This window comes from Lutzomyia longipalpis, chromosome 2 (genome assembly GCF_024334085.1).
Source record: "Lutzomyia longipalpis isolate SR_M1_2022 chromosome 2, ASM2433408v1".
In the NCBI taxonomy this organism is placed as follows: Eukaryota; Metazoa; Arthropoda; class Insecta; order Diptera; family Psychodidae; genus Lutzomyia; species Lutzomyia longipalpis.
In genome coordinates, this window is record NC_074708.1 from 21,087,618 (window position 1) to 21,113,790 (window position 26,173).

General features: G+C 33.0%; 3 protein-coding genes across 4 annotated transcripts; 1 reads left to right on the forward strand and 2 right to left on the reverse strand.

Annotated features, from left to right (window-relative positions):
• Positions 1-7,079: 7,079 nt before the first annotated feature.
• LOC129789252 (sodium channel protein Nach-like) lies at positions 7,080-7,745 on the forward strand. Its single transcript, XM_055825904.1, has one exon. It carries the CDS (start codon positions 7,080-7,082, stop codon positions 7,743-7,745), a length of 666 nt encoding a protein of 221 aa, XP_055681879.1.
• Positions 7,746-7,982: 237 nt separating this feature from the next.
• On the reverse strand, positions 7,983-15,562 carry LOC129789519 (ankyrin repeat and LEM domain-containing protein 2 homolog). Its single transcript, XM_055826342.1, has 4 exons — positions 15,372-15,562; positions 9,342-11,456; positions 8,859-9,246; positions 7,983-8,780 (listed from the first exon to the last, which is right to left on the reverse strand). Exons 1-4 carry the CDS (start codon positions 15,424-15,426, stop codon positions 8,681-8,683), a joined length of 2,658 nt encoding a protein of 885 aa, XP_055682317.1. The 5' UTR covers positions 15,427-15,562; the 3' UTR covers positions 7,983-8,680.
• Positions 15,563-15,832: 270 nt separating this feature from the next.
• Positions 15,833-26,144, reverse strand: LOC129789521 (casein kinase I-like). Of its 2 annotated transcripts, XR_008750468.1 has the most exons (3): positions 24,659-26,144; positions 18,234-18,448; positions 15,833-18,137 (listed from the first exon to the last, which is right to left on the reverse strand). XR_008750468.1 is itself a non-coding variant. In XM_055826345.1 (2 exons), the coding sequence occupies exons 1-2, from the start codon at positions 25,510-25,512 to the stop codon at positions 18,286-18,288; spliced, it is 1,017 nt and encodes a 338-aa protein (XP_055682320.1). In that variant the 5' UTR covers positions 25,513-26,124; the 3' UTR covers positions 15,833-18,285. The 2 variants fall into 2 exon arrangements, 1 of the variants encoding a protein (XP_055682320.1); XM_055826345.1 differs by having other exon boundaries at positions 15,833-18,448; positions 24,659-26,124.
• Positions 26,145-26,173: the final 29 nt, after the last annotated feature.

Consider the following 26,173-nt stretch of genomic DNA (forward strand, 5'->3'; position numbering starts at 1 on the left):
TGAAAAAAATTTAAATGACAATTTTCCGTTTGCTATTAATCAAGAATGTCAAGCAAAGTGTTATGACACAATACTTTGACCTTGTTCAAAAAAATACTGATTACATTTCAAATAATAATCAGTCGCTAATAATAATAATGCCAAGAAGAGGAACTCGATGAGAACATTTTGGTCAATTGACCCGAATTTATAAGGGCAATTTTCATCACAATAAAAATAAATACAGTGGGACCCCAGTACAACGACCACTTGGTTGAGCTACTCTCGCGCATTGAAAATAATGAGTGTGAAGAGTACATCCGAGTGGTCGTTGTACTGGGGTTCCACTGTACAACAAAAAAATAAACACGGATATAGGTACACAGACTATATTAAAAATGTAGCGACTTATATCTACATTTTGGGGGGATGTCTTCTATATAAAACGCTCGCACTAAATATGAACATACCAAGCTACTCTACAATTATGGTGCATTTGCATAAAAATCAAATGAAAATGTAAGAAGGACGACTGAATGTTCAGGAGCTGAAATCGTTTCTGATAGACCGAGGGTTACCCCTAAAAGTAGTTCTGAGTGAGGATGCAACCAGACTAACTAGTCGTGTAACTTATGATCCAGTTACAGGTCAACTGATAGGTAAATTTCACATTCTTTTTATCTAAAAAAAAAAAAAGATTACTCTTTACTAATTTTTCTTCTTCCTTTTAACAGGTCAGAAATACTATGCAAAATGCGTAAGCGGCAGTGGCTTGGGAGAACTGTTCTTGTTCTCGCTACACTGACTTTTATAAAAAAATTTATCTCTGTATAATAAAGAAAGGTCTGTTTGTTGGTAATCAGTCGTGTTCGGCTATACAAATCTACACCGTTTGACCGATCGTGATGAAATTTGGTACAGAGGCTTCTTATAACAGGCGGTTTCGAGTGGCCGTATCCATTTCCCCCCCAAAGCCCCCCTTCAGGTAGCCCCCATATAAAAGTCAGGTATTTTTTGCGAATTTTTGAATTTGGCGCCTGATATGTTGTATGAAAATGATTTCTTCTCTTTGCAAATTTTTTTTTTTTTTTTTGAGATTGATGAGAGCTCTCCATCTATATAATAAAGGCTATACAAATCTACACCGTTTGACCGATCGTGATGAAAGTCAATCATAACGCGTCCAGTTATAAGAGTTGGTGTCCCACAACGTATAGAAGTTTTTTTATGCGTTGTAATGCGATTTGTGAGTAGTATTAGTAGGTATAGGAAAAGTCGATTTTTTGTAAAATTTAGCAATTTGACAGATTAAAATGCTTATATCTTAAGTTCTATTAGACCTACAGAAATTTCTTGACTAGTTATGGAAAGGTCTTGAAATAAGCTATAATCTAACATATATTTCGATACATTTCAAGGTCACCTCCAGAATACAAAATGGCGGATTTTGGTTCTACCAAAACAGTTTTTTGCACTTTTCGTCCTCAAGGAATGGTTCTAGAGGTTTCTGATGTTCTAGAAAGTTGTAGATAATTGCAAAACCTTTAATTTGATACTAAGTTGAGTCAAATCGGACAAGCGGTTCAAGCGATATGGCTCTTAGAACTTTTCAAATTCAAGAATTTTTCAAATGGCTATATCTTCTAAACGGCGACATAGATTTTCTTCATTTTCGGACTGGTGAAAGATATTGAGTCAGGCTACAACATATCAAAATTTAAAGGAAATCGATAATGGGGATTCGGAGATATTACCCCTTAAAGTTAGGCAATTTTTGTTTTTGATTTTAGCGCCTCTTGCGGATATTTTTGGAACTTGGAATGTTTTAAACAGTTGTAAGGCTTATCGAAACCTTTCATTTGATACCAAGTTGGTCCAAATCGGTCAAGCCGTTCTCGAGTTATATCGAAAAAACACTTTTTTCTTTAGGCCGCCTTATTTGCTAAACCGCTTGACCGATTTTCAAGTATGAATTATCGATGAAAACGTCTCACTGAGCTCTATAACATACTAAAATTTCAGACTTCTAGCTATAAGGGAAGTGGTTGATGGTATTTCAAAATGGCGGATGGCGGCCATCTTGGATTTTGAAAATGCGAAAAAATGAAATTTTACACCCACATTTCTATAGAAAACTTCAAACCCGAAGTCTCTATCTGTTACCGTTCTCGAGCTATGAAGCAAAGTTTAGCGCAGAGGCCGGCAGGCCGGCCGGCCGGATCAAAAATTTTCCACCACCATTTTCGTAATGTGGGATGTCTAAAACGTGCTCATACCAAGTTTGAGCCCGATCTGAGGTGGTCGGTTTTTCCGACGATTACAATACTTGGTGTTGGCCACGATGTGGAACACCAACTAATTTGGTACAGAGGATTCTTATAACACGCGGTTTCGAGTGGCCGTATTCACTTTCCCCCCAAAGCCCCCCTTCAGGTAGCCCCCATATAACTCTCATGCAGTTTTTGCGAATTTTTGAATTTGGCGGCTGAAATGTTGTATGAAAATGATTTCTCCTCTTTGCAAATTTTTCTTTTGGGTTTGATAAGTGGCCCAAATCTACTTATAAACCATCATAATTTTTTTTCTCTAAAATTTGCGCGAAGCGCAACAAATCCCCGCGAAGCGGGGCGAGGTAAATTGGAGCGAAGCGACAATTTACCTCGTAAAAAATAAAAAAGAATTGATTCAATTGATAAGTGACGATAAATTCGTATATTTTGGTTTTTGTGGAATCTTTTCATTACCCACTTGCCCGAGTTTCCTCTATTTTTGGATTCTTTTTTTGGATTTATTCGACTGAAAAGAGAATAAACTCTTTATTCTCAAAAATTGTGTAAATATTCGCTTTTATTTGATATTTTCCACCAGAAAGAAAAACTAAGAATCAACGGAAAAATTTGAAAGTGGTAAGCTGTCAGGGTTAATTGCATATGCGCCGGTAAGCTGACCTTACGGGGGGTTTTTTTTTCGTTTCATACAGAGAAAATGAACTCTTTTACTCTCTTAGGGGAACCTGGGGTAAAATGGTGGTTTTTTTGGGAGATTATTTTTCCTGATTTCCGTGGAAATATTTGAATTTTCCCATGACGACTATCTTATAGGAAATTTTCCGGGCAACAACTTTGTCTCAGACGATATCTCTCTATCTCAACGGGAAAATGCTTTTTTAGCCCATTTTTTAAACCCTTGCACTTTCACCATTTTGCCCCAACCCTGGGGTAAAATGGTTAATTGCGTTTTTTGATCGCTAGTCTTAATTTCAATCGTTTGAGCTGGTTGGACGTGCTTTGTTCTTCTCTTAGTATTGGCAATGACTTTTTGTGGTCTGTGCAAGGAAAGCATCCGTGGAAAGGATGGAATATGGTGTGATGCGTGTGAATTGTATTATCATGCAAAATGCCAAAATCTGACGCTGCAGGATCTGGAAAAGAAAAGAAAATTGTGGGCGTGCAGCTCCTGCTGTGGCGGTGGATCATTTTCCGCTGGCAGTTATGTGTCTGAAATTGGCTCAGAGATTTCTCAGCTCAGAGGTCTCTTTGAAAAACGATTTGATCATGTGGACAAGCAGCTGAAGACAATGGAAAAACTCTTCTCTTCGCTGGTGAATGAAGTGGCTGACTTAAAAGCGGAAAATGCGGAAATGGTTCTTAAGAACCAGATTACTTCTCTAGAGGAACGTCTAGATGGTATGGATTGTTGCGACTTAAAGGCAGTGGTGATGGAATACCCAAGATTAGTGAAAACCAAAAATTTTCCACAGCAGAAGTGGTTCTTAAGGAGATGGGTGTCCCTATGAAGACAGACGATTTGGATGAGTGCACAATTGTGAAGAAAAAATCAGCTGAGAAGAGTTCATTGGATACATCAAATCATCGAAATGGTGATAAAAATCCAGACAGTTATCTACTGATAGTGAGGTTCACAACGAGACGGATGAGAGAAATAGCCATGGATAAGTGGAGAGCCAAAAAAAGATCTGGATTAACAACTTTCAACGTGTTCGGGGAACCTGGTCATCAGCTGCGACTCTGTGAGAGGCTCAGCAAGTCCAGGAGACAGCTATTCAACCGGATACGAGAAGCTGCAGCTCGTTTGGACTGGAAGTTTGTATGGCAGAGACAGGGAAGGATTTTTTTGCGAAAGAGGGAAAAAGATGAAGTGTTCATTGTTAATTCACTCAAAGATTTAGATAAGCTAAATGAATTGTGAATGATTTCGGGTCCATATTTTTGAGTTGATATGGTTTAGCATGGTTTTCTTTCTCTTGTTTACATGAATTGGGTTCATAAAATTTATTGGATTTTCTTTTGTACTTGAAAATTATGTAATTTTGTGTTGAATTTTCTTGAGGTCTTACTTTTCTTCATAACTTCTTTTTTTTTGCATAAGTTGGAACTATGAAATAAGTAATGTTGTAAGCTGAAGAGGAAAAAAATTATTTTGTGTCTACAATAGTTGAATTTTCTGAGTGAGAAATGAGAGTACATTGTATACTTAATGATATTTAATTGAGGGTGGTTATGCTGGACTCAGATGGCTAAACAGCTATAAGCTCTGTCATCTTATCCTGAATTTCTTTGAAATTGTTTATTTTTTTGTTGACAATACTCAATGTAAAAAGAATTCAGTTGAAATACATACATACATACAATTTAATTAAATTATTTTAGCAAGGCACTATAATATCTATTGAGATTGAGAGATTTGTGTACTAGTTAAAACTTTTTTTTAATAAAAAAAAAATTTTAAAAATAAACGTTAAAATTAAGAAATTGTTAAATAGCCAGGTACTACGATTCAGACTTATGGGATATGATTCAGACTTAATGATATTTGGGCAAAAGAATAAAGAAAAGTACTAAATATTTTGTGTTGCACAAAGTTGACAAAAATCACAAAGTAACTTCCATGAAATTAGGCCAATATTAGTTAGTTTATCTCTTTTTAACAATTTTCCGGCTGTTCTTCAGTGTTTTATGTAAATGTTCATAGAAAAAAAATGAAAAAGCACTTTTCTAAAACTTCTTTTTTTTTAGCAGGTCAGGATGTCATGTCGACATCCACGCAGCCCCTATTCTGAAACAAAATTTAATCCTTTTCTTCTTCTTTAATTTAAAAGTTCTCAGTGAAAATGTTAATAAACATGGGTAATCAAGGACTCAATCCATTCTATGAGATCATCCGGAATTAACAAATTTGATAAATAAATTGATATCTTGGCTAATTTGAAGGTTGGAAAACAACCGAGTTTTTGTAAAAACTTATTTTTAACACGAGGTAAATTGTCGCTCCGCTCCAATATACCTCACCCTGCTTCGCGGGGATTTATTGCGCTTAATTCACCCGTTAAATAATCACCTGATATCAGTAGCCTCTGTACCAAATTTAATCGCTATCGGTTCAACAGTGTAGAAATGCGGAGCTGTACGGACGCGATATTCTTTATTTATTATAGGTATAGATTTTTTCTATTTTTTTTTAGAACAATTGGAAATTTTTTTAAGACAATTGGGAAAAATGTTTATGATATTTTTGAATTAAGTACATTATATCGTTTAATCACTTAATATGCTTATTATCTTTCTTAAATCAATTAATCTTTTATTTTTATTTCACGCTAAGTTCTTAAGGTTTATTGCCCTATGAAAGACGGCCGAAATAATTAAATATTCTATTCTAATCAGAAAAAGTCTATTGAAGCACAAAAATGATTTTAAAAAATTAAAAAAAAATGATTTTTTTTACATTTTTGGAATTGCTACCTATTTTATCAATTAAATTGTGAAAATTGCCAACTTTTTGTCAGAAACCGTGATTAAATAAAATTTGATCATTTGCGACATTTTTTTTTTCATTTATTTGTCCCAAAGATGCCAATTTTTTCTTTAATTTTCAGGGCGAAAATGGTCGTTGTGGTGCCAGGAGTCTAGGAGCAGCATATTATTTATGTTGCGCCCTAAAAACTGAAGACTTCCCGATCGTCTCGTGGTCGGGAAGTTCCCCTTGTGGGATCATAAATCAAAAAATCAAACACACACACAAATTAAAATATCGAAACAAATCTAAACGCACACATACAAAAGCACATTTACAAAATAAAAACAAATATACAAAAATATATTTTAAAAAAATAATACAAACACGTATTATGAAACCTCTAAAATTGTATGGAGGTGGATTTAAAAAGAAAAAAGTAGGTACATGTATTTCAAAATAAAAAATAAATTGACAAATTAGGTATTGTGAAACCAAAAATATTAATTAAAGGACATTACTGTCAAGATAATTTAAAACTTTTTGGTCCTAATTCAAACAATAGACAATGTACAGCAAATGCCATAATATAATAGCAATAATTGCATCACATTTATATAAAATAGAAAATTGGAATGAAAATCTTATAAATGAAATTTTATTTGAAGGAGATAAACTTTATAATATAAATATTAATAAAACGGAAGAAGGTTTACTGAATGCTGAGGATATTGTGGACCAAGACGACAAAAACATTTGTGTTTGGAAAGAAAATTACCTTAAATTGTATAACATCATGTTATGAAGAATTGCAAGGAGAATTTTATGGAAAATTTGAATATAAATCTTTTGAATATTCACTCAAATACTTTTTTAAGCATTTCACATATGGTGTAATTACATGTTCTAATTTAAGTGTAGCAATATTTAAACAAGACGATTGTTTTTTATATTTACGACAGTCATTCAAGAGGTGAATTTGGTCAAATTGTATACACAGAAAATAAAAGTTCGTAGCATTGTTCGTCAAATTTCGTGAAAGGTTCGTAACTCCAATGCTTTTATATGGGAAAATTTACCTCCATGTTCGTAAAATGGGGTCTCACTCCCAGGGAGGTTAACCCCATTATACGAACTTGGAGGTGAATTTTCCTATGTAAAAGCATTGGAGTTACGAACCTTTCAAGAAATTTGACGAACAATGCTACGAACTTTTATTTTCTGTGTATGAAAAAGGTAGAGCAGTTCTTTGTGGATACACAAATATTGATCACATATACAGTATTTTAAAATATAATTTTTTTCATGGTAATGACAATTATATGTATACCTTCACGGGTTGCATGATGGATTGTCGCATACAGAAGAGCATTAAACTTTGTCACTGTTTGCCACCTTTCTACCACTTAATGGTGGGATCTCAAGTTCCCTATTGCACAGCTCAGGAGCTTAGTTGTCTCTCACGCTACGCCAGGAACATCACGCAAATCACGGACTGTCGTCAGTGCGAATTGAGTTGTCTCAACACCGTCTATGACGTGGATAAACTCACAAAGGTCTCAAATGCTGAATCTACGCATGAGGGTGGTGCCTACATCAATGTGGAGTACCTCACATGGCCGATTATCCGATACAAACGTGAAGTTCTTTTCGGTTGGGTAGATCTCTTGGTGTCCTTTGGTGGCATTGCGGGTCTCTTTCTTGGCTTCAGTCTACTAAGTGGCGTGGAGATCTTGTACTACTTCACACTTAGGGCTTGTTGTATGGTGTATAAAGATCGCGATGTTCTCGAAGGGGTTGAACGAGAGAAAGTCAATCGACCACCACCGAGAGTTAATTTGAGCCTCCGAATTGGCAAGATTACCACAAAAACTCCCCATAAAAATCCCATTAGGCCCAAGAAACATGAGAAACCACTCAAGATCACCCCCTTCAGACAATCTCACATCTCAACTATTCATTTAAGTGTGGCAAACACTGAAAAATCAACCAATTTTCCGTATCTACCATAAAAATCATGCATAATGTGTGTTTGTTCCATGTTTGCTTACATTTGAGGATTTGCTTTGGTGAGAATGTTTCCCTTTTGCTTTCCCCCTAACATAGATTGAACGGATTGAACATTTCTCTCGCAACTCATTCAAATAACATAATTAACTGCGTGTTGTGTCAATAAACAATTTGAAGAGAATATTTTAGATTTACGTAGTTCTGCTAGTTCAGCGACAAAATATATTTAAAGAAATCTCTTTATGTTAAATATTTCAAATTATTCCTTTTATTATTTAAACTTTATGTACAAAAACACTCGTAAAAAAATCCAATATCTCGCTAATTCACGATCTTCTTTCTAATCTATATTTAGTATTTTCAGTCATTCACAAAATTAAATGCTTGAGCGCAAAAAGAAGACTTTAAAACGTTTTTTTTGTTTGTTTAATTGAATTTTAATAAATGTTAGGTATGCAATGGGTGATGTTTTTTGTGCTTTAAGCTATGATTTTATGTTTTTTGTATATTTTGAGATTTTTCTGCTTGAATTATTCTAACACTGTTCGTTCTTACCGCTTTTTATTTATTTATCCTGTAACTTTCCTTAATTGACGAGGAGATGGATATGTTTGTTATGAGTTACATAATGCAACGATTAATGAATAAAGAGGTCGTTTGCTGTAATTAATTTGTATAGAGAATCATTATCCGGAATATGTAATTTATGATGAAAGAATTCTATTTGATTTTCGTATAAAGAGTTCAATGCAAAAGATATTTTTTTTTCAATTCAAATTGCACGCCTATGATGGAAAATAGAAGGTAGAAAAAACCTCATTGTAATTAGGACAAAAATTTAAATCAAAATTTCAAATAAAAAATCGAATAAAAAAGCTGGAAATGTCGAATATTAGGATAACTCCATTTAAGAGGGATCGGATAGGGCGCAGTCTTATCAATGTGACTTTTTAGGTGAGAAAAGCAGCTTTCGACCAACAGGTGTTGTCTCATAGAGTTTTACGCTCTTCTTCACAACCAACGCGGGTGATGGGAAACTTTAGAGGAAACAAGAAAAAAAAATGGAGAAAATATAAGAAAATATTTCATAGAGATTAAAATATCCTTCTACTCACGTTTTTCGCTCCTCCGCGGGATGCTTTTCAATTGCATTCCTCCACTTGAAGACATGTGGGTGAGTTTCTTTCGTCACTGACACATGTGCAATGGCATTGTAGGCATCAACATCGGTCTTTGTTGGTTCATCACCCAGAATGTAGTTGGAGTAGTTGGCTTCATCATCCGTGAGTGGTATTGGACTCTGGGGCGGTGTGTAGAATTCATCATCACTCACATCATCCTCCGAGGAAGCATGACCGGACCAGAATTGATCTCCACGCATATCGTCATTATTTTCAACTTCTTGCACATTTTCATTAATATCCTCGAGCTCTTTGGAGTCATCAGTTAATCCTTTAATAGATAAATTACGCACAGTACTATCCAATGGTTTTGGGAAGGATTCTGCAAAAAATACCGAGGAAAAATTAAAATATTAAGCAAGGAGAAAAGTTATATAAAAAACCAACCCTTTTTTTATAAAAAATTCTTTTACTTACCATTGGGCGAGAAACTGGATTCAAGGAGTTTCTTTGCAAAATTTCCAGAATCAAATCTCCTATTCCGCACCTTCCCATGACGGCTGTGGCTATTTGAAGCAAAGGACATACAATCGCATTGGAAATTCGTACTCCAGACCTCTTCGCAATCCTTCGACGTGAGCCTATCCGGTGATATGAGTTCATCACGGTGATCCAACCAATGTAGGATGAATGTAATGAGACATTTTAATTGACTTGTCGTGAGTAAATTCCTATTTTCCACATCCGGTGAGGTGTTTTCCTCGCACGGGAAACGCACTCGTTGCCGCAGAATTTGCTCCAAGCATCCCCTAAGTGTGTTCACCTTGCCTTCGCTTTCTGCAAATTCCGCCAAGACATTGTGAACGATGAGACTAGCAAAACGTGAGTGAACGACATCGTAGTTGATGCCACTGAAGCGTGGATCATCCATGTAGCTGTGGACAAGAGACTCCAACCTATTCATCTCAGCACTGAGAACATCATGAATCACCGTGACATTCTCCTTGCTACGAATGATGGCCTTAGTCACACGCAGAGCAAACACCTGCCATGACTTCTCTAGGATGTGATACACGAAGAAAGGCTGAGATTCATCACCTTTGTGGGGACTTCGGGGTGTTACATCGTTTCTCCGTGCTGGCAAATCTCTGTGATTTATTGTGATTTTATTCAATGCTGAACACAAATCCGCCACGGGAGTGGCACTAGAAGCCTTGAGGTGATTCTCGAGGGCATCAATACCCTTTGGAGAGCTGAGATCAACGTAGTCATCGAGAAAATTCCAATATTCGCACCATCCCACCTTCTGTTCGTGCGCTAAATTACGCCCCACAACTTCTAAGCCCTTTTCCGTGTCTGCTAACTTCTGATGCCTTTCCCGCACGTGAATTTCCGGTGTTTCATCAAGTCCGGCAGCACCGGAAAGATTCAGGGAATCCTCATCATCATCCTGATCACGATATGTGCCAAAAAGTCTCTTTGTAGCGGAGCTATTTGCATTGAGGGTACGACTGAGCCCAAAAGCTGGGATGAATTTTGTGCTTCTGCTCAAATTGGAGTTTTCATCATTTGGTTCTTGGTTATTGTTGTCAGCATTGCTGGGAATTGGTGTGGCCACGTGTCGAAGGCGTCCGGGTGAACTTGGAGATGGGGTTAACCGGTGCATATTGATTCGAGGTGGTGTCTTCCAACGTTTTCGGAACTGCTGTGCCTGATCAATATTCATTGGGCCAGCGTATGCGTGAATTGTAAGTTCAGGACTTAGGGGGTCCGGATTGAGATTGGGCATTTTCTTTGGTGTGAATGGCTCCCCAATGACAGGTGGTAGGGAATTGTCCACAGATCGAATGACAGGCACGTAGAATCTTTCCTGCAGGAGTTCCTTGATCTCCCGAACGAGCTCCTCAGTAGGTTCTGACATGCGAAAACAAATGATATCCTGCGGGTAGTGCCCCTCACTATTGGGTAGCATCTTGCATTGTGGATAGGACGTAAGTACCTTCACAACGTCCAAGGCCCCATATTTTGCAGCTAAATGACATGGTGTCTCATTGCGACCCGTTTCGGGAGTATTAAGATACAAATCCACGAGAATATTGCTTACTTCTTGACAAATCTTTTCATCATTGTTCCCATGGAGCATCTCAATGTAGCTGGCCTTGGATATTGTGGACAATATAAGCTCACACGCAGTGGCATTCTTTGCAAGTGCAGCAACATGGAGGGGATTGTAGCGATATCCCTGTTTGAGAATGGACGGCGTGTCTCCGGAACCCACAAGATAGTGTGGATTCTCCATTATCTTCCTTCGCACTGTACTTATATCGCCACGTTCAATACTCTTCCTGAACTCAACCATCTCTTCAAGCTTTGGCTCCTTAAATGTCTTTTTTGGCGTAGATGGTGAAGCTACCGGCGACGGCAACTCCGGACTCTTTACCATCGTTTCCGGAGGTGGTGCTTTGGCATCAAATCCATGTTCACTCCAATGCTCAGCATCCTCAATAGTTGCAAACATTTTCATCCTCCCATCGGGATGTGTTTTGAGCGTCTTAAGGGCATCCAATATATCTGTGTACACATGCTTCTTGGCTAGAAAATAAGAAGAAAAACGGGGGGAAATAGAGAAAATCCCCCAGACATCCCAGTGGGGAAAGGCTCGGCATGTGAGGTATAATGCCGAGATTTTCGGCACAATTACGGCACAAAGTTTTAATTCAAAAGCATCCGCGTAGTGGCGCATAGTGCTTTATCGTGATTCTCGGCATATTTTCGGTATTGTAGTGTTTTGACATTCACGGTGAAAATAATGGCGTGGGTTCACGAAAAACCCATTTTCTGTGATTTTCCTCAATTTTCCGGCAATCTATTCGGTAAGTAAGTTATCCTAATGTGTATAGAGTGTAAAATACAATGGAAGATTTCGTCCAACGAGCCTAAAATGCGTGTTTTCTTTGTTTTTTTTAGCGTTGCCTCTGAAAGTGTTGAAAGGACTTTTGAAGGACATCGTATCCATCCGGAACTAAAATTTCACCCCAGGTTAGATTAGTCTATAATTTTATTTGCATTTTAATTGTTTTGGGTTCTAAATGTGTCTGAATCTCGTCTTCATTCAGCTAAACAAGGAATCCGGATGCATCTTTTTTGCAAGAGACTGAAAACATCCTTCAAATCTATCTGGTTTAGGGACTCTAAATTTTCCTGGGAGATGTAGCGTCGTCCGTTGACCGGAAGCCCGATCTAATACTTCCTCTTAGGACGATACAAAATAGTAAGAATATTTTTCAATCTTTAAAATTTTGTTTTTTATCTTATTGGAATTCATTTCAGGAACAATGCAGGAGGGAAGCTTCAAAGACGATTTAGATATTCACATCCTGTTACTCAAAATTTCCCGTATTCCACCCACCCTCAACGGATTTTACAAGCAAAATGTCTACTATTGAAGCCCTGACAATGAAAGTGAGTATACTATTCATCTAGTTTTTTCAAATTCATTGAGTTCATTGAGTAAAAGTGTGTCGAAAAAAAGAAAAAATATAGGTATTATTAGGATCATTATTTACATTTTTAATTAAATCTGAATGGCTATTCTTTTTTAAACTAAATACACTGTGCAGGACAAAAATTATTTTTTCTTCAGTATCGAAAAAAAAAGTTCTTTGTAACTCTTTTACAGTTTGAACATTATTTTGCCATAATTTAAAAATATACATATATATAATAAAAGACAATTTATCCTAGAAATTTTTGTATTTTGTTAGACTAACAAAAAATCACTTATCACTTAAAATCAACGTCAATTTTGTACATCGCAATTTTACGCGATTTTCATTAAGATCGTCAAGATTCTTCTTAAATCTTCTAATTTTTGGCTTATAGAAAATTTTATTGTAAAAATTTAACGTCCTAAAATGAATATTTCTATTTTCTATTCCTAAAATCATACTCATCAACGAAATGTAAGAATCGCGAAAATTTCAAGTTTTAATAAATTTACAGAAACTTAGCTGACGATAAAAAAGCTTTTAACATTATTGGAACTAAATTAGAGTATTTTAAATCGATGTGTAATAAATTCAGAATATATCTTTTTAATAAAATTTAAGTCATGAATGAATTGAATAATATTTTTATAATAACAGTGACAATGGTAAAAAGAGAAAATAAATATTTTCATTCACTTCATTTTTATATTATTTGAATTTACAAGACTTTTGTTGATATCTTATATTTAAACTCAAAAGAACATATAAAATATTAGTAAGATTGTCTTGATAAAAAAAATTCAATAAAATGGCAAAACAGTGTCGAAAACCTAAAAAGATATTACAAAAAATAAATTTTCGAGTTATGTACTAAATATTTTTTTTATAAGCAATTTAAATATTTTTTTACATTTTTTTTAAAACGATAGTAAAATCTTCAAATCACTTCCATTCTTATTTTAATTAAATAATAAAAATACAATGAATCGTTAAAAATATTCAGCAAATCATATCTTTAAAACACAGAAAATTCATTTTTTTTTAGTGGACAACACGTCAAACGCTCTTGACCATCACAAGCATCCCATGGCTGAGGAGAAAGGACTTTTTATCCATTTGGAAGCGTAAGGATTCTGTCATAACTCTGAGATTTTGATTGATACTAACATGAATTCATTTCAGGTAGAAATTGTTCAGGAAACAACCACAAGTGTTACCCCAAAGGAAGGAAACTTCGAAGCAGAATATCATCGAGTGAACACCTTGACGGATCCCGCAGTGTTCCTCCCTCTTCAAGTACGTCTACAAATGAAATTCTAACGAGGGTAAGTACATTCTTATTTCATCCTGACTTTAATTTTTTTTAAACTTTTCAAAGAGGGTTGTGTAGGATCAATGGATAGTCCTTAGAATTTCAACACATTTTAATCAAAATCGTCGAGATTCTTGCCTAAATCTTGTTATTTTTGTTTTATAGAAAATTTTATTGTAAGAACTCAATTTTTTCAAATAAATACTTAAGTATTATAACTAAAATAATACTCATTCAAAAATTGTGAGAAATTGCGTAAATGGCAAATTTTATAGATTCTGAAAACTAAATAAAAGACGAAAAATATTTAAACATAGGGGTTGTTTCTGATAAAAATCTTTTCTTTTTCTTTCTAACAATTTAAAAGTTGTTGGAAAATTTTGACATTTGATGTTTTAAAATCCTTCATTAAGAGAAAACAGTCAGGAAAATCTTTAATCAGCCTTGGAAAAGTAATTTTCCTTCAAAAGCCTGATTAAAGAAAGATATGAAATGTCAAAATCTTATAAAATTTTTCCCAGAATACCAAAAATCTTATAACTGACGAATTGTAAGAAAAGAAAAGAATAGAAAATATTTATATCAGAATCTACCCCATCATTTAAATTAAATGTATTTTTAATGAATGTCGAAAAAATCTGAATAATGTCTTAATTTTAATTTAATTCCAACTGATGTGATTGTGAATAATATTTTCATAAAAACAATAAAAGAAAAAAAAAAACAAATATTTGTCCTTCATTCAAAAAAATATCTTTAATTTTTTTTAGTTTTCTTTAAAACAAATTGTTAAAGTTTGTATTTTTGCTGAAATCATTTGATTGAACATAAAATATTAACCAATAAATTGTTTTTTGATAAAACATTTCAATTTTATGGCAAAATAGTGTCAAAAAACAGACAAAGATAGTACAAAAAAAAATTGCAAATAAATATTACCAATGTTTATAAGCAATTAAAATAAATATTTCCATTTTGTAAAATGGTGGGAAAATCTTTTCAAATCAATTTGATTCTTATTTTAATTAAACATCAAAAATTTCGAATGAATCAATAAAAAGAAAATCACCAATAATTTTTTTCAGTAAAAAAACATAACTTAAATTCGCATAAAATCATTGTGCTAAACACATTTTTAAAATCAATAAATAATTTAATTCATTTTTTTAATGAAATCAATTCTTAGAGCCGACAGAAATGTGTTTTTTTTTTCTATTTTTTAAAAAATTCTTGAATAAAAATATTTTATTTTACTTTTTAGGAAGAGACCGTCTCCAGAAAGCAGTTAAGGAAGAATTAGGCGAAGGACAGCGTTGGTGAGAGAACAATTATAATATTATTGTAATTTAAAAAAAATATATTTTAAATAAAAAAGTAAAAAAATGAATTTCCTGATTTTTTTTATTTTTCGGTTTGAAAACGGTAGGAATATAAATTTAAATTGCATGCCGAAAATATACCGAGATTCATGCCGAGAATCATGCCGAGAATACACCGGGAGTATACCGAGAATGATGCCGAGATTTCATATAAAATTTTTCCCACAGGTTCAAAAATCCATACATTTCTCGGTATCGCCTCGGCACGATCTCGGTATTGTCTTATAACGAGAAATCATGCCGAAATACCGAGATTCTCGTTACGAAAACATGCCGAGATTCCCCACTGGGATAGGAAAAAAAGTAGGGTTATATCGTCACTACTTACATTCTTTTCCATTTTCATCCGAAGAAGACGACACGAAGATCCCATAAAAGGGCATTTTGTCTCAGAGATTCTCTCTAATTGCTATTTTACTTAAGTTTTCTCACAAAAATGCACGGCTTTTCTTCGAAGCAAAAAATAAACTTTTTCAAGGTAAACGTCATTTCATCTGGTGGCACCAAAACGGAAAATTCGAATTGTTTGAATGTCAAGTTGCCGTTATTAACACATTAACTGCCAGAGGGGTCATTTAGGGACCCTTAGATTAAAAAATAATTCTGAAGATTATTTCTCCCTGTGGTAAGTTCAAAACTGCTGGACCAATATCACTTAAAAATTAGAAAGGATCAGAAAATTCCTTAAGCAAAACTCACCAAGAAACATAATCGCCATCACTTTGAATTTTAAGACACAAAAAACACAAAAGTGACGTCATTGTTAACCTTTTTAGAAAAAATTGCGGGTTTCTCTTTTTGTCAGATATTATATTTCTTTAATCGAGATAATACAAATAACTAAAATTAGAGAAGAAAAAAAATTGAATAAATTTTCTAAAGAAAAAAGAAAAATTAAATCCCAAATGGATTGTCTCTGAGAGATTTTCCATGAAAAAAAATCCTCTCTCAACTGTTTTTTTTTCCACAATTCACCATCTATCAATGATTACAATCATTACAATGAAGGTGTTGCTATGCAAACGTTCTTATTAATTGACTAAATTGTATTTTTTTTCTTTTCTATATAGCTCCTGTCCTCCTTTCTCCGAAAGTCATGAAAGATGTTTTCGTTCTCAGTCAAAAAAAAAATGAAAATTCTGTTGAGAAACAGAATAAGAAAAAATCCATTTTTATACATTTTTTGCAAAAAAATGGGAATCATGATGAATTATTATAAAATAAAAAATATAATATTTTTCGTTTCACATTTTGAATTATTCTTTTCACATTATACTGTAAATTTGTTTTTTTTCTCACTTCTTTGTATCATTATATCTCTATTTTTTTTTCTTTATATATTCCATTTTAGTCGTATATAATATATAACTACATATTTCATATGATTAATTATATAATTTCTTAATATATTTTTTCATTCTCCTTTTGTATTGTTGTGTTGTTTTTTTTCTTTAAATTTTACTTTATATGAGAAAAGGAAGAAAAAATGCTTATGTGATTTTCTGTTTTTTTTTTATTTATGTTTTTCCACAAAACATCCTGCAATTATTATTTTTCTTCACATCTTTTAGTCTTGAAAAAAAAAAAAAAGTTTAAGTTTATTTTTTCTGAATATATTTACATGTTATTTCAAACACTTTATTCCCTCAATTTGTAAGTGTCGTCATGAAAAACAAATTAATAAAAATTGCAATTTGTGATACCACGCATGTAATGTGCAATAAAATAGCAGCATTAACTTATTGTTAAAAAAAAAACCTTTGTGTTCTATGAAGATTCGCTAGAAAATGGAAAACTTTCTGAAAGATAAAAAGAATTAAAAACCTAGATTTCATAATCTGTATTTATGAATTTTTAAGCAAAGATGACGAAAACATAAGGAATTAAACGTTTTTCTGTGCTCAAAATTGCTGTAATAACATTTTCCAATGAAATATTTTACCACTTTTCTGTTTCTCATGGCGCCATTTCGTTAATTTTTTTTTATCATCTGAAAATATGGAGTTTCCTTGAAAATAAATTACCTTAATAAAATTTAATTTAAAAGGAATAAAAAACAAAATAGTATAATTAAAATATCCACAAGTTTTACTGAAAATTGAAAGAAAAAAGTTATTCGTATGCTGCTATTTCACTGCACTATGTTATACATCCTAAAAAAAAAGCATTTCACATCGAGAAGGTGCATTTTGTGTGTAATGTGGTATGTGTGTATTATGTTTGTGAAGTTGATACATTATTATTTATGTTATAAAAAAATCAACATCAAAGTCAAATGTTCCGCGATAAACTTACTAACTCAATAAAATTTGTAATTTATCCAATTACAATCTAGAATTAGCTAAATGATTATTTCTTTTCTTTTTTTTATTAGAAGAAAAAAACACAATTTATGTAGAGAAACTAAAAAAAAAAATTTTTTCAGAATAAAATATATTTATGATTTTCTTCTTTTTTAAATTTCATTGCAATAATGTATTTCTTATTTTAAAGAAAGCCCCTAATTTATTGAGATATTATAAAGATGATATTTGCATAAAAAATGATGATAAAATGGAAGTTATACTTGTCTAAAAAATGTTCACTATCTCATCATAATGTACCGTTTTATTGTTCCTTATATTGTTTTTTTCCTAGTGGATGATTTATTAAAACGTAAAACATTTTATCGCATAGCTTTTGCCCCTCTACAAAAAAAAAACTATTAAATAATGATTTTTTTCTCTTAGGTTTTTTTTCCAAAACTTGTTTTATTCTTTTTTCCAAAAAAAAAACTATACAAAAAAGGAATAAACTAATATTTTAACTCGAAATCTAATAAAAGATTTTACATAATTTAATTGTTTGTTTTCCTATCACCTAAATTTACACAAATATTCTATTTGTTTCTCTCAACTATTTTTTGTATCTCAAATTTTTTTCTGACATAATGCGAATGTTGATTTTTCACTTCAACTTTTTTTTTTTGTTTTCTTCTCCATTAATTACATTATAACTCTATTGTTTTATTTTTTTTGTCATTTTCTCCTATTAATTCTCTTCTCGTTTCGGGGATTACATTCCTATTTTTTTTGTATTTTTTTTGTTTCTTCAACTGTTGTTGTTGATGATTAAGAAAAAAAAACAAGAAATTAAGATAGCCTGGCTTCAATTCTCATAAAATATTTTTTTTATTTAAATTATTCCTCACCCATTCTCATATTTCCGCCATATAATCATCATCCACCTTCATTATTTATCCCTTATTTGAGATCCGTCGCTTGTTGCTTCTCCTTTTCCCGGCCATCAGCCTTATTCTCCAGATTACCATGCGGTATTGCATTTGGCTGCCCCAGACCCCTCTGCTTCAGCATCGTCCAATCGAAGGTGTAATCATACTGATGATTCAGCGTACGGAACAAAATTCTACAATTTTTCGGGAGAAAGTGACAAAAAAGACAAAGTTGTGTTAATATGAGACAAATCCCCCAGTGATGATTCATAAAATTTTCCCCCATTTTAAGAAAATTGACAAACTTCTGAGGAAGGAGAAACATACAATAATACAGAGAGGCTTTCACGTGGCCTGCCATTCCATCCAATTACGTGTGGTAGCATATATCACACACACACAAAAGTTACTTCTTTGCACATGTTATCAAATGTGAAAGATTTTGCAATTTCCGGGAAAGAAAAAAAAAACATCTAAAAATAGCACATTTTGAAAGCAGGTAGTGATTGTCAATGATTAACCCTTTTCTTGTCATAGAATGTGTGATAAGTAAAAAAATATGCTTGATTTTTAATTTATTCGTGAAATTTTATAAAATAATGCGATAATTTCTGACATCTTTTTCTCCTTTTAATATTTTATCTATTTTAAAACTTTTATGTTGTAGTACGAGACATAAAGATTAACTTTAAAATGCGAAAAATTACATCAGAAACTACCGATGAAACATCAGCATGAATGTTTTAAGTATTTAGAGAAAAAAAAACACAAATGACATAATGATTTATATTTTTGTTTGAATATTTTGCCTATTTTCCTTAAATATATTTTTTTTCTAAATACATTTTCTTTTGTTTTAATCAAAGAATACAAATACCTATGTATAGGCTACTTTCTCAACAAATGTTTTTTTGAACAATTTAAAATTTAAAAAAAACAAAAAGAAATATAAAAAAGCCCTTGTTGTATAGAGCGTGATTTCTATTGTTTTACTCCATTCTTCCCTAAAGAAAAATGAAAGTTGAACAATTGCTTTTATTTGTCCCCCATGAGTAACAATATATTAACTAGATATGTACGCGTATTTTATGTGGAACTGTATAAAAGCAAATGTTTGTCTTTTCCTTTCAAAATTTAATAATCTAGAAAATAATAAAAAAAGAGATATGACAGGGTTATCTAAAAATATTGTCATAATTCCCCATTAATTTTATAACTTCTTCCTATACAAATAGACGAAATTGCCTTCCTTGATGTGTGTGGGAAATTATTCTTAGCTTAATATTAATGAGAGAAGCATTCATAATAATAATAAAAAAAATGAATTGAAAGGATAAAATGCTTTGTAAAAAAAATATTTAAATAATAGAAATAGAAAAGAACAACGTACCTATTATTTATTATCCATTCCGCCTAATGTGTTATATGTACACCTATATAATGAAAAGTGTGTCAAAAGCACACGCAAAAGGAATCAAAGAGTCTTTCTTCTCTCCACCGTTCATGTATAAACGCTAAAAGATGACCCACAAAAATTTCGACTCTATACCTTCACTGTTTATATAATCAAACTCGAAAAAAAGTCACATATAGTCTCTCTTATTGGGTACAAAAAAAAAAGCTTACACAGAGTACGATTTTTCATATATATATACATAGGAAGTCTGTGCGTGTTAGGAAAAAAGCAAAATTTGAGAACTTTGAACTTTTCATCCACCTACGCAGTAAAAATTCTAAATTTGTTCTCTTCGCATGGACATTTTAATTTATGCGTAATCTAATATCATTTTTTTTCTTCTCGACTGCCAGATTCTGCCAAAAAATATAAATTCGCAATGTTTTTTACGTTCATCTCTCCATGCTCCCGCCCTCTAGCCTGTCTCAGCAGCTGCCTACCCACATTTTCTCCTCAGTTTGCTTTCGTCATGGATTTTCGTGGCAACCGCTGAGGCATTGCGAATATGAGAGAATTTCGTCATCGAAATTCGCTCTTCTGTGCAACATTTCACGCACCACTTCGGAACAGACTGTAAATTAGGTCAATGTCAGTCGGGAAGGTTCTCGTGACGTCACTCTTATCACTCGACCCCATTATCAAGTACATTTACGCTTTGCATACCAATAAAAAAAAACCAAAGAAATATAGGAATAATTTTCTTATGAGCTTTTTCTCAATTACTTTGAAAAAAAAATTCAAAAAAAAAGCAACAAATACACCTTAAGAAGACTTCCATCAAGACCCAATTGAGAGACGCAAGCCCAATATTGAATAAAAGATCAGTGATTTGATTCGAAGAAATGGGCAATTGAGATAAAATGAATCGCTTCATTGCTTCTTTTCTCTCACAAACTTCGCGCTTCCATTGCATTATCTTATACATATATGTATGTACCCACATATATATTTCTTTCTGGTTTTTCTTTACCACGACACCGTGATACGTTCATATTTTTTCGCCACAACTCTGCGAATAAGACAATTATTACGGTTTTTTTTTTATCTCATCCACCTTTTATGTATATAGATGCAAGAAAATACATTTAAAATCATATACCATTGTACATGTAAGTACGTATACTAACTTTATAAAGCGAACTGTATCACGTTGTATGCGAACACCAGAAAGCCCCCAGAGAGCGTGTGGATGGGAAAGAAAAGTCGCACCGTGTATGAGTCATATAACGAAGAGTACAAAACTACTATATTGCATCTTTTGCGAAGCTCAACTAAAAAAAAATATTAATTTCTTTCTACCTAAAGTCGATAAAACAACTTTAGGCTCTTAACTATTTTTAATGTTTGACATTTATTTATGACTTTGATAAAAATTTTAGTACATCTTCTAATATCTAACCAACGCCTTCCTAACTTTTTAGACCTGTTGTTGTCAATTGAAAAAATTAAATGATAAAGAAACGAATTTATTTTCTCCCTTTAAAAAAAACCGCATTGCAGCATAGCTCAGTTGAGTAAGACTACAACTAAAAATGGTCTCTGGCTGAAGCCTAATAAATCAAGCATTTCAATAACCTATGTATGATTCCACTAGAGTATGTTTAACAAAACATTGTTGGATTTAGAGCGTTAAGAAACTTATAGAACTAGGTATTAGAATATAAATGTAATGAAACTATTAAAAACCTTTAACATTTCAGTATATTTTTGGCAACGAATAACATTTCAAAATTTGATTAAAATGTTTAAAATTTGATTGAAATTTTGAAATTGAGCTACAACTTTCATGACAATGTTATGCCAATTAGATGCTGGAAAATTTACTTTCAGGCTCTTATGAAATTGTACATTAATCAGGGGGTAGACAAAGACTCAATTTCCATAGGAATTCACTGCTCACTCGCTGAGACACCCAGGAAAATGCTTCAATCTGAAAAAATCCACCACCACTGGATAGATAATTTAATATTCTATCGATTGATAGCTTTTGAGGGGTGTCTCACGAAGATTAATGCACTAAAACTGATTTTAAAAATTTTGATGCACGTTTTGGAAATAAAGTGACGTCATTTTCTTCCTTTAATTTCTCTGCAAACCGTCCGCCATTATTTGCTGTGTTCGGGTAAAAAAGGACTTTGTCTACCCCCTGACATTAATGAATCCTCATGCTCCTAAATGTTTGTTTTTACCCCTTTTTGTAAGCCTCTTTGTGGAGACAATTTTTATGTATGTATAAAAAACCTATTCACATCTCCATATGACCTTTTTTCTTTCAGATTTAAATTCAAGCTCTGCAACAATGTTGGTTGCAAGTCTTGAAACATTGCAGTGGGTACAAAAAAAATCTCGCAAAGTATAAAAAGCACAATATTCTGTAAACAATTTCGCTTGAGAAAAGAAACAAGAACTCAACGTGAATACCATGCAATGCAAAAGTTGAGTTACTTGCGCAATTTTTTTTTTGCATCGTACCTTTTTACATAATAGGCACAGCATTGGACGACTTCATGTCCTTCTACGCTCATTTCACATGAAAAGCCACGATTCTTTTTTTTTTTTTTTTGCAAAATGAAAAATTCTGTGTAGAAGGATATTTTGCAGTGAACGGTGAGAAAGTAATACATACATGAATAAAATGAAAATTAAGCTTTATATCTTTGTACATAGCTTTAGAGCTCCAAATGTTTATTTTCCATCGATTTGTTTTATGTTCAAACACAATTCTTGGATAATATACATTCTCCTTCCACAATTTGACTTTCAAAATTTTATTTGTTAAAATGCATTGCACATTTTTTTAAACTATATTATCTCTCAATGTTTCAACCTTTTTTTATATAAAAAAATAAAATTTCTTTAAAGAAAATTCTTTTTATTGCAAATACCAATAAAACCCAAACTAATTTCTTGTAATAGAAAATAGAATGCAAAATTATATAATAAATCCAGTATGACCTTTTCCATGATTTTTGGTATGAAATACATAAAGAAATTTCAGAGCTATGAGTGCGCATAGTAAATTAAATAAAATTTGTGTTAATTTTTGTTGCAATACCTTACCAAAAAATTTCAGTTTTACCTTGCAATTTCATTTTAGGTAAGTTTATACGTTTGATTCTCATTTATTTTCCCGCCCCCTCCCACTCATAATCATCGCAATCTTTTCAACGAAAACAATAACCATTTAACTTCATCATGTGGGCGCCACTTTGATATTTTTCTCTCCCTCTTTGTTTGGAAAATGTTTATTTGAAAGAAAATTTAAAAAAAAAATAATAATATTAAATCTTTTTAACCATTTAAGGTAATACACATGAAAAGGGAAAAAAGGTAAATGGTATGGAGTAAGAGAGAAGGAGAGTAATGTAATAAAAAAAAAGAGATCTACAATCAAGAGAAACACTTTCGCCCATCGAAATTCACCATCAATTGAGACTTTGGCTGAATAAAGAAACTCTGCTTTTTTTTTCTTTTTCGTGCAATCTCTTTCTCTCTTCCTCCCTCTCTCTGTTTCATTTAAATATATTTTCTTTTCAACTCGTTTCACGGGAAAGTGGATTGTGTTCGTCTTTTGCAAAGTCAAAATTTGCTATAATATTGCAAAGCAAATCCAGTCTGTTGTGGCTTTAAAATTAAACGCATTTTCACTTAACAGCTTCTTTTTGCACTCACACTATGCTTTATTTTTCCTTCTCAAAACTTCCACTTGAGCTTTCTCGTGTTTTTTTTTATAAGATGATTTTATTGCAATGTGGTGAACTCTTTGCAACTCGACAATATCGCATTGAACTCGTCAATGAAGAAAAACAAATTGCATTGATTGAACTGCAATGATTTTACAAAGAGCAGATTTAACCATGTAGACTAGTTTTGTCTTTCAAAACAACAAAGTTGCAAAATAAAGCAACAACGATGTCTGTTGCATCTCATATAATGATGCGGAAATCAAGTCCTGTTTTTATTAAAAGGAGTTTATTCATTTTGAGTCTATAATGGGGTTAGTTAAGAAATAAAAGATATTGCAATAAATAAAGCTTTTATAAAAAAAATATTTTTTATATTTAAGAAAAAAAGTTAACTTCATAAAAAGAAATTTTTTAATTTCCTTAAGAATTTTCTTTCTTTTTTTTCTTACACAAGACCTCTAAATAAAATTTCCTCATTAAACAGATTAAACTATATTTCTGCGTAATAAACAAGTTTTTATATCATTTTTTTGCTGGAATCGGGAATTATTTTAGGAAACTTTTTATAGTTAGATGGTTTAATAAGGCAAGAAAGACTAATAAAACATGTCAAACTGAGACCAAAAATAATACAAGAATTTAGAAAAAAAAACTTCAATATCACATTTCTCTAAAAGGTAGAACAAAATGGTATAAGTCATTCGGAAATGAAATCTTTTGTCCTACAAATATTTCTTAAGCTTTTGTTTGACTTATAACCCCAGTCTCTCCTACCCGCTAAAAGTACAAACATTAAGAAAAAACACTCAAAGCTCCCATAAAAAAAAACAAAATTTAGAACGTAAATGAAAAAAAAGTGACAGATATGAATTTAAAGACAAGAAAGAATAAATCTATGACGTACCCTATGTAATTCAAAGCAATTTAGAAGCAAAGTACAAAATCTAATTAAAGCAGAAGATTTACAAATTGAACTTCTTTCCTCTAATACAATTAAGCACATTGCAGGCTATTTCATCATTTTCATAAATTTATCCTCAGAAGTAGAAACAGAACGAGAACTATATAAAAATTCAAGTTTAAAATTATGTTATTAAATTGTGTTTCTTCTTTTATGCTACCATAATTGCATGTTTCTGTCTCCCTCTGTCAGAAAATGGTCAACTTTGAAATAGTGTGTGTGCAAAATATTCTTCACCTTGGGGGCCTCGGGAGACAGGTAAAAAATAAATAAAAAGTAAAAGGTAAGGGGGCGTACTCACCGAAATAGTTGTCTAAGATACATGTAATCGGGGGCCTCGTCAAAACGGAGGCTGCGACAGTAATTTAAATACATTGAAAATTCTGCTGGGCATCCTTTGCAGAGAACCTCAATGGGTGTTGACATTTTTTTCTCGGAAATTTTCTCGTACTTCTGCTTCTTGTTTGTGGCCTTGAGACCCTGCCAAGGTAAGGAGCCGCGATTGAAGTACATCATTACGTAGCCTAGGGACTCCATATCGTCGCGCCGGGATTGCTCAATACCCAGATGGGCATTTATCGATGCATACCGTGCGGTACCGGTGAGATTTTTATCCTCGCGATATACAATGTGCAAGCGTGAGCGTACATCGCGGTACTTCTTGGCCAAACCAAAATCAATCAAAAAGAGCTTGTTGCAGTGACGACCAATACCCATGAGGAAGTTGTCGGGTTTAATGTCACGATGGATGAAGCTTTTGCAGTGGAGATACTCCAGGCGCCCAATCATCTGGTCCACGAGCATGAGGACGGTTTTTATCGTAAAGTGGCGACTGCAGAAGTTGAATAAGTCCTCAAGGGATGGCCCCAGGAGGTCCATCACTAGCACCACGTGATTCCTATCCTCACCATAGTAGCGAATATGGGGGATACCCACACCACCCGCAAGTACTTTGTACAATTTGTACTCGTACAGGAGCTGCGGGTGTCGGGCGCTCTTGCTCTCCATCTTAATGGCAACTTCCTCGCCATTGACGATATTTATGCCCAAATAGATGTCCCCGAAAGAGCCACTGCCGATTTTCCTTAGCAAACGGTACTTGCCCCCAATGAATTCACTTGAGTTTTTGTAAACATCCTTCGTCGCCACATCCATGATTGCGGGGCGCTTCCTCTCACCACAGTTCCAATTGTACACACGCTTAAATTAACACAACGTTTCTTCAGCGCTTTTTTCCTGCACCCACTGCAATTTCTTCAGCTACATCACCAAACTGATGAGCCAGGCACAATGAAGAAATTTCGATTATCCAATATGTCTGCCAACTTTTCTTCCCAACTTTTTTCACACTCACTTTTTTCGTACTTTCTACTGGGATGCAATCAAAATTTTCCACGAAAACAATTTATCCTCGCCTAGGGAATGCTTTTTTGCAAATTTCCCACCGTACACATGTGATTTTCTTCTAATTTCTCAATGATGAAAATTTCTCCAAATTCCCACTGTCACTTATGTGGTTGCAAAAAGCACATAAAGAAATCAACTACCATGCTGAAGTTATTCAATGCTTTGACAACTATGCTTTTTCAATATTCTCGTTGAAACACGTTTTTTTTTCTGAAAGACAATTTATTTTGGTTATAGTTTCATAATTTAATGTAATTCGTTTCACAGGAAAATTAAAAAAATGTTTTCTTTTTTTTATTTTAGCAAAAAAAATGCCTTCACTACTCCACAGACTCCACATAAAGTGAAAAATAATTTTTTTACTTATATTTTGCCTGGATTTTCTTTTAAACTTGAAGGTGGTTTGATT

Coding starts and splice junctions, on each gene's coding strand:
- LOC129789521 (XM_055826345.1), bottom strand. CDS start 25,512: ATGGATGTGGCGACGAAGGATGTTTACAAAAACTCAAGTGAATTCATT. Junction 18,449..24,658: donor TATCTTAGACAACTATTTCG/GTGAGTACGCCC, acceptor GAAAAATTGTAG/AATTTTGTTCCGTACGCTGA.
- LOC129789519 (XM_055826342.1), bottom strand. CDS start 15,426: ATGCCCTTTTATGGGATCTTCGTGTCGTCTTCTTCGGATGAAAATGGA. Junction 9,247..9,341: donor ATCCAGTTTCTCGCCCAATG/GTAAGTAAAAGA, acceptor TATTTTTTGCAG/AATCCTTCCCAAAACCATTG. Junction 8,781..8,858: donor CCCGCGGAGGAGCGAAAAAC/GTGAGTAGAAGG, acceptor TTTCCTCTAAAG/TTTCCCATCACCCGCGTTGG.
- LOC129789252 (XM_055825904.1), top strand. CDS start 7,080: ATGGATTGTCGCATACAGAAGAGCATTAAACTTTGTCACTGTTTGCCA.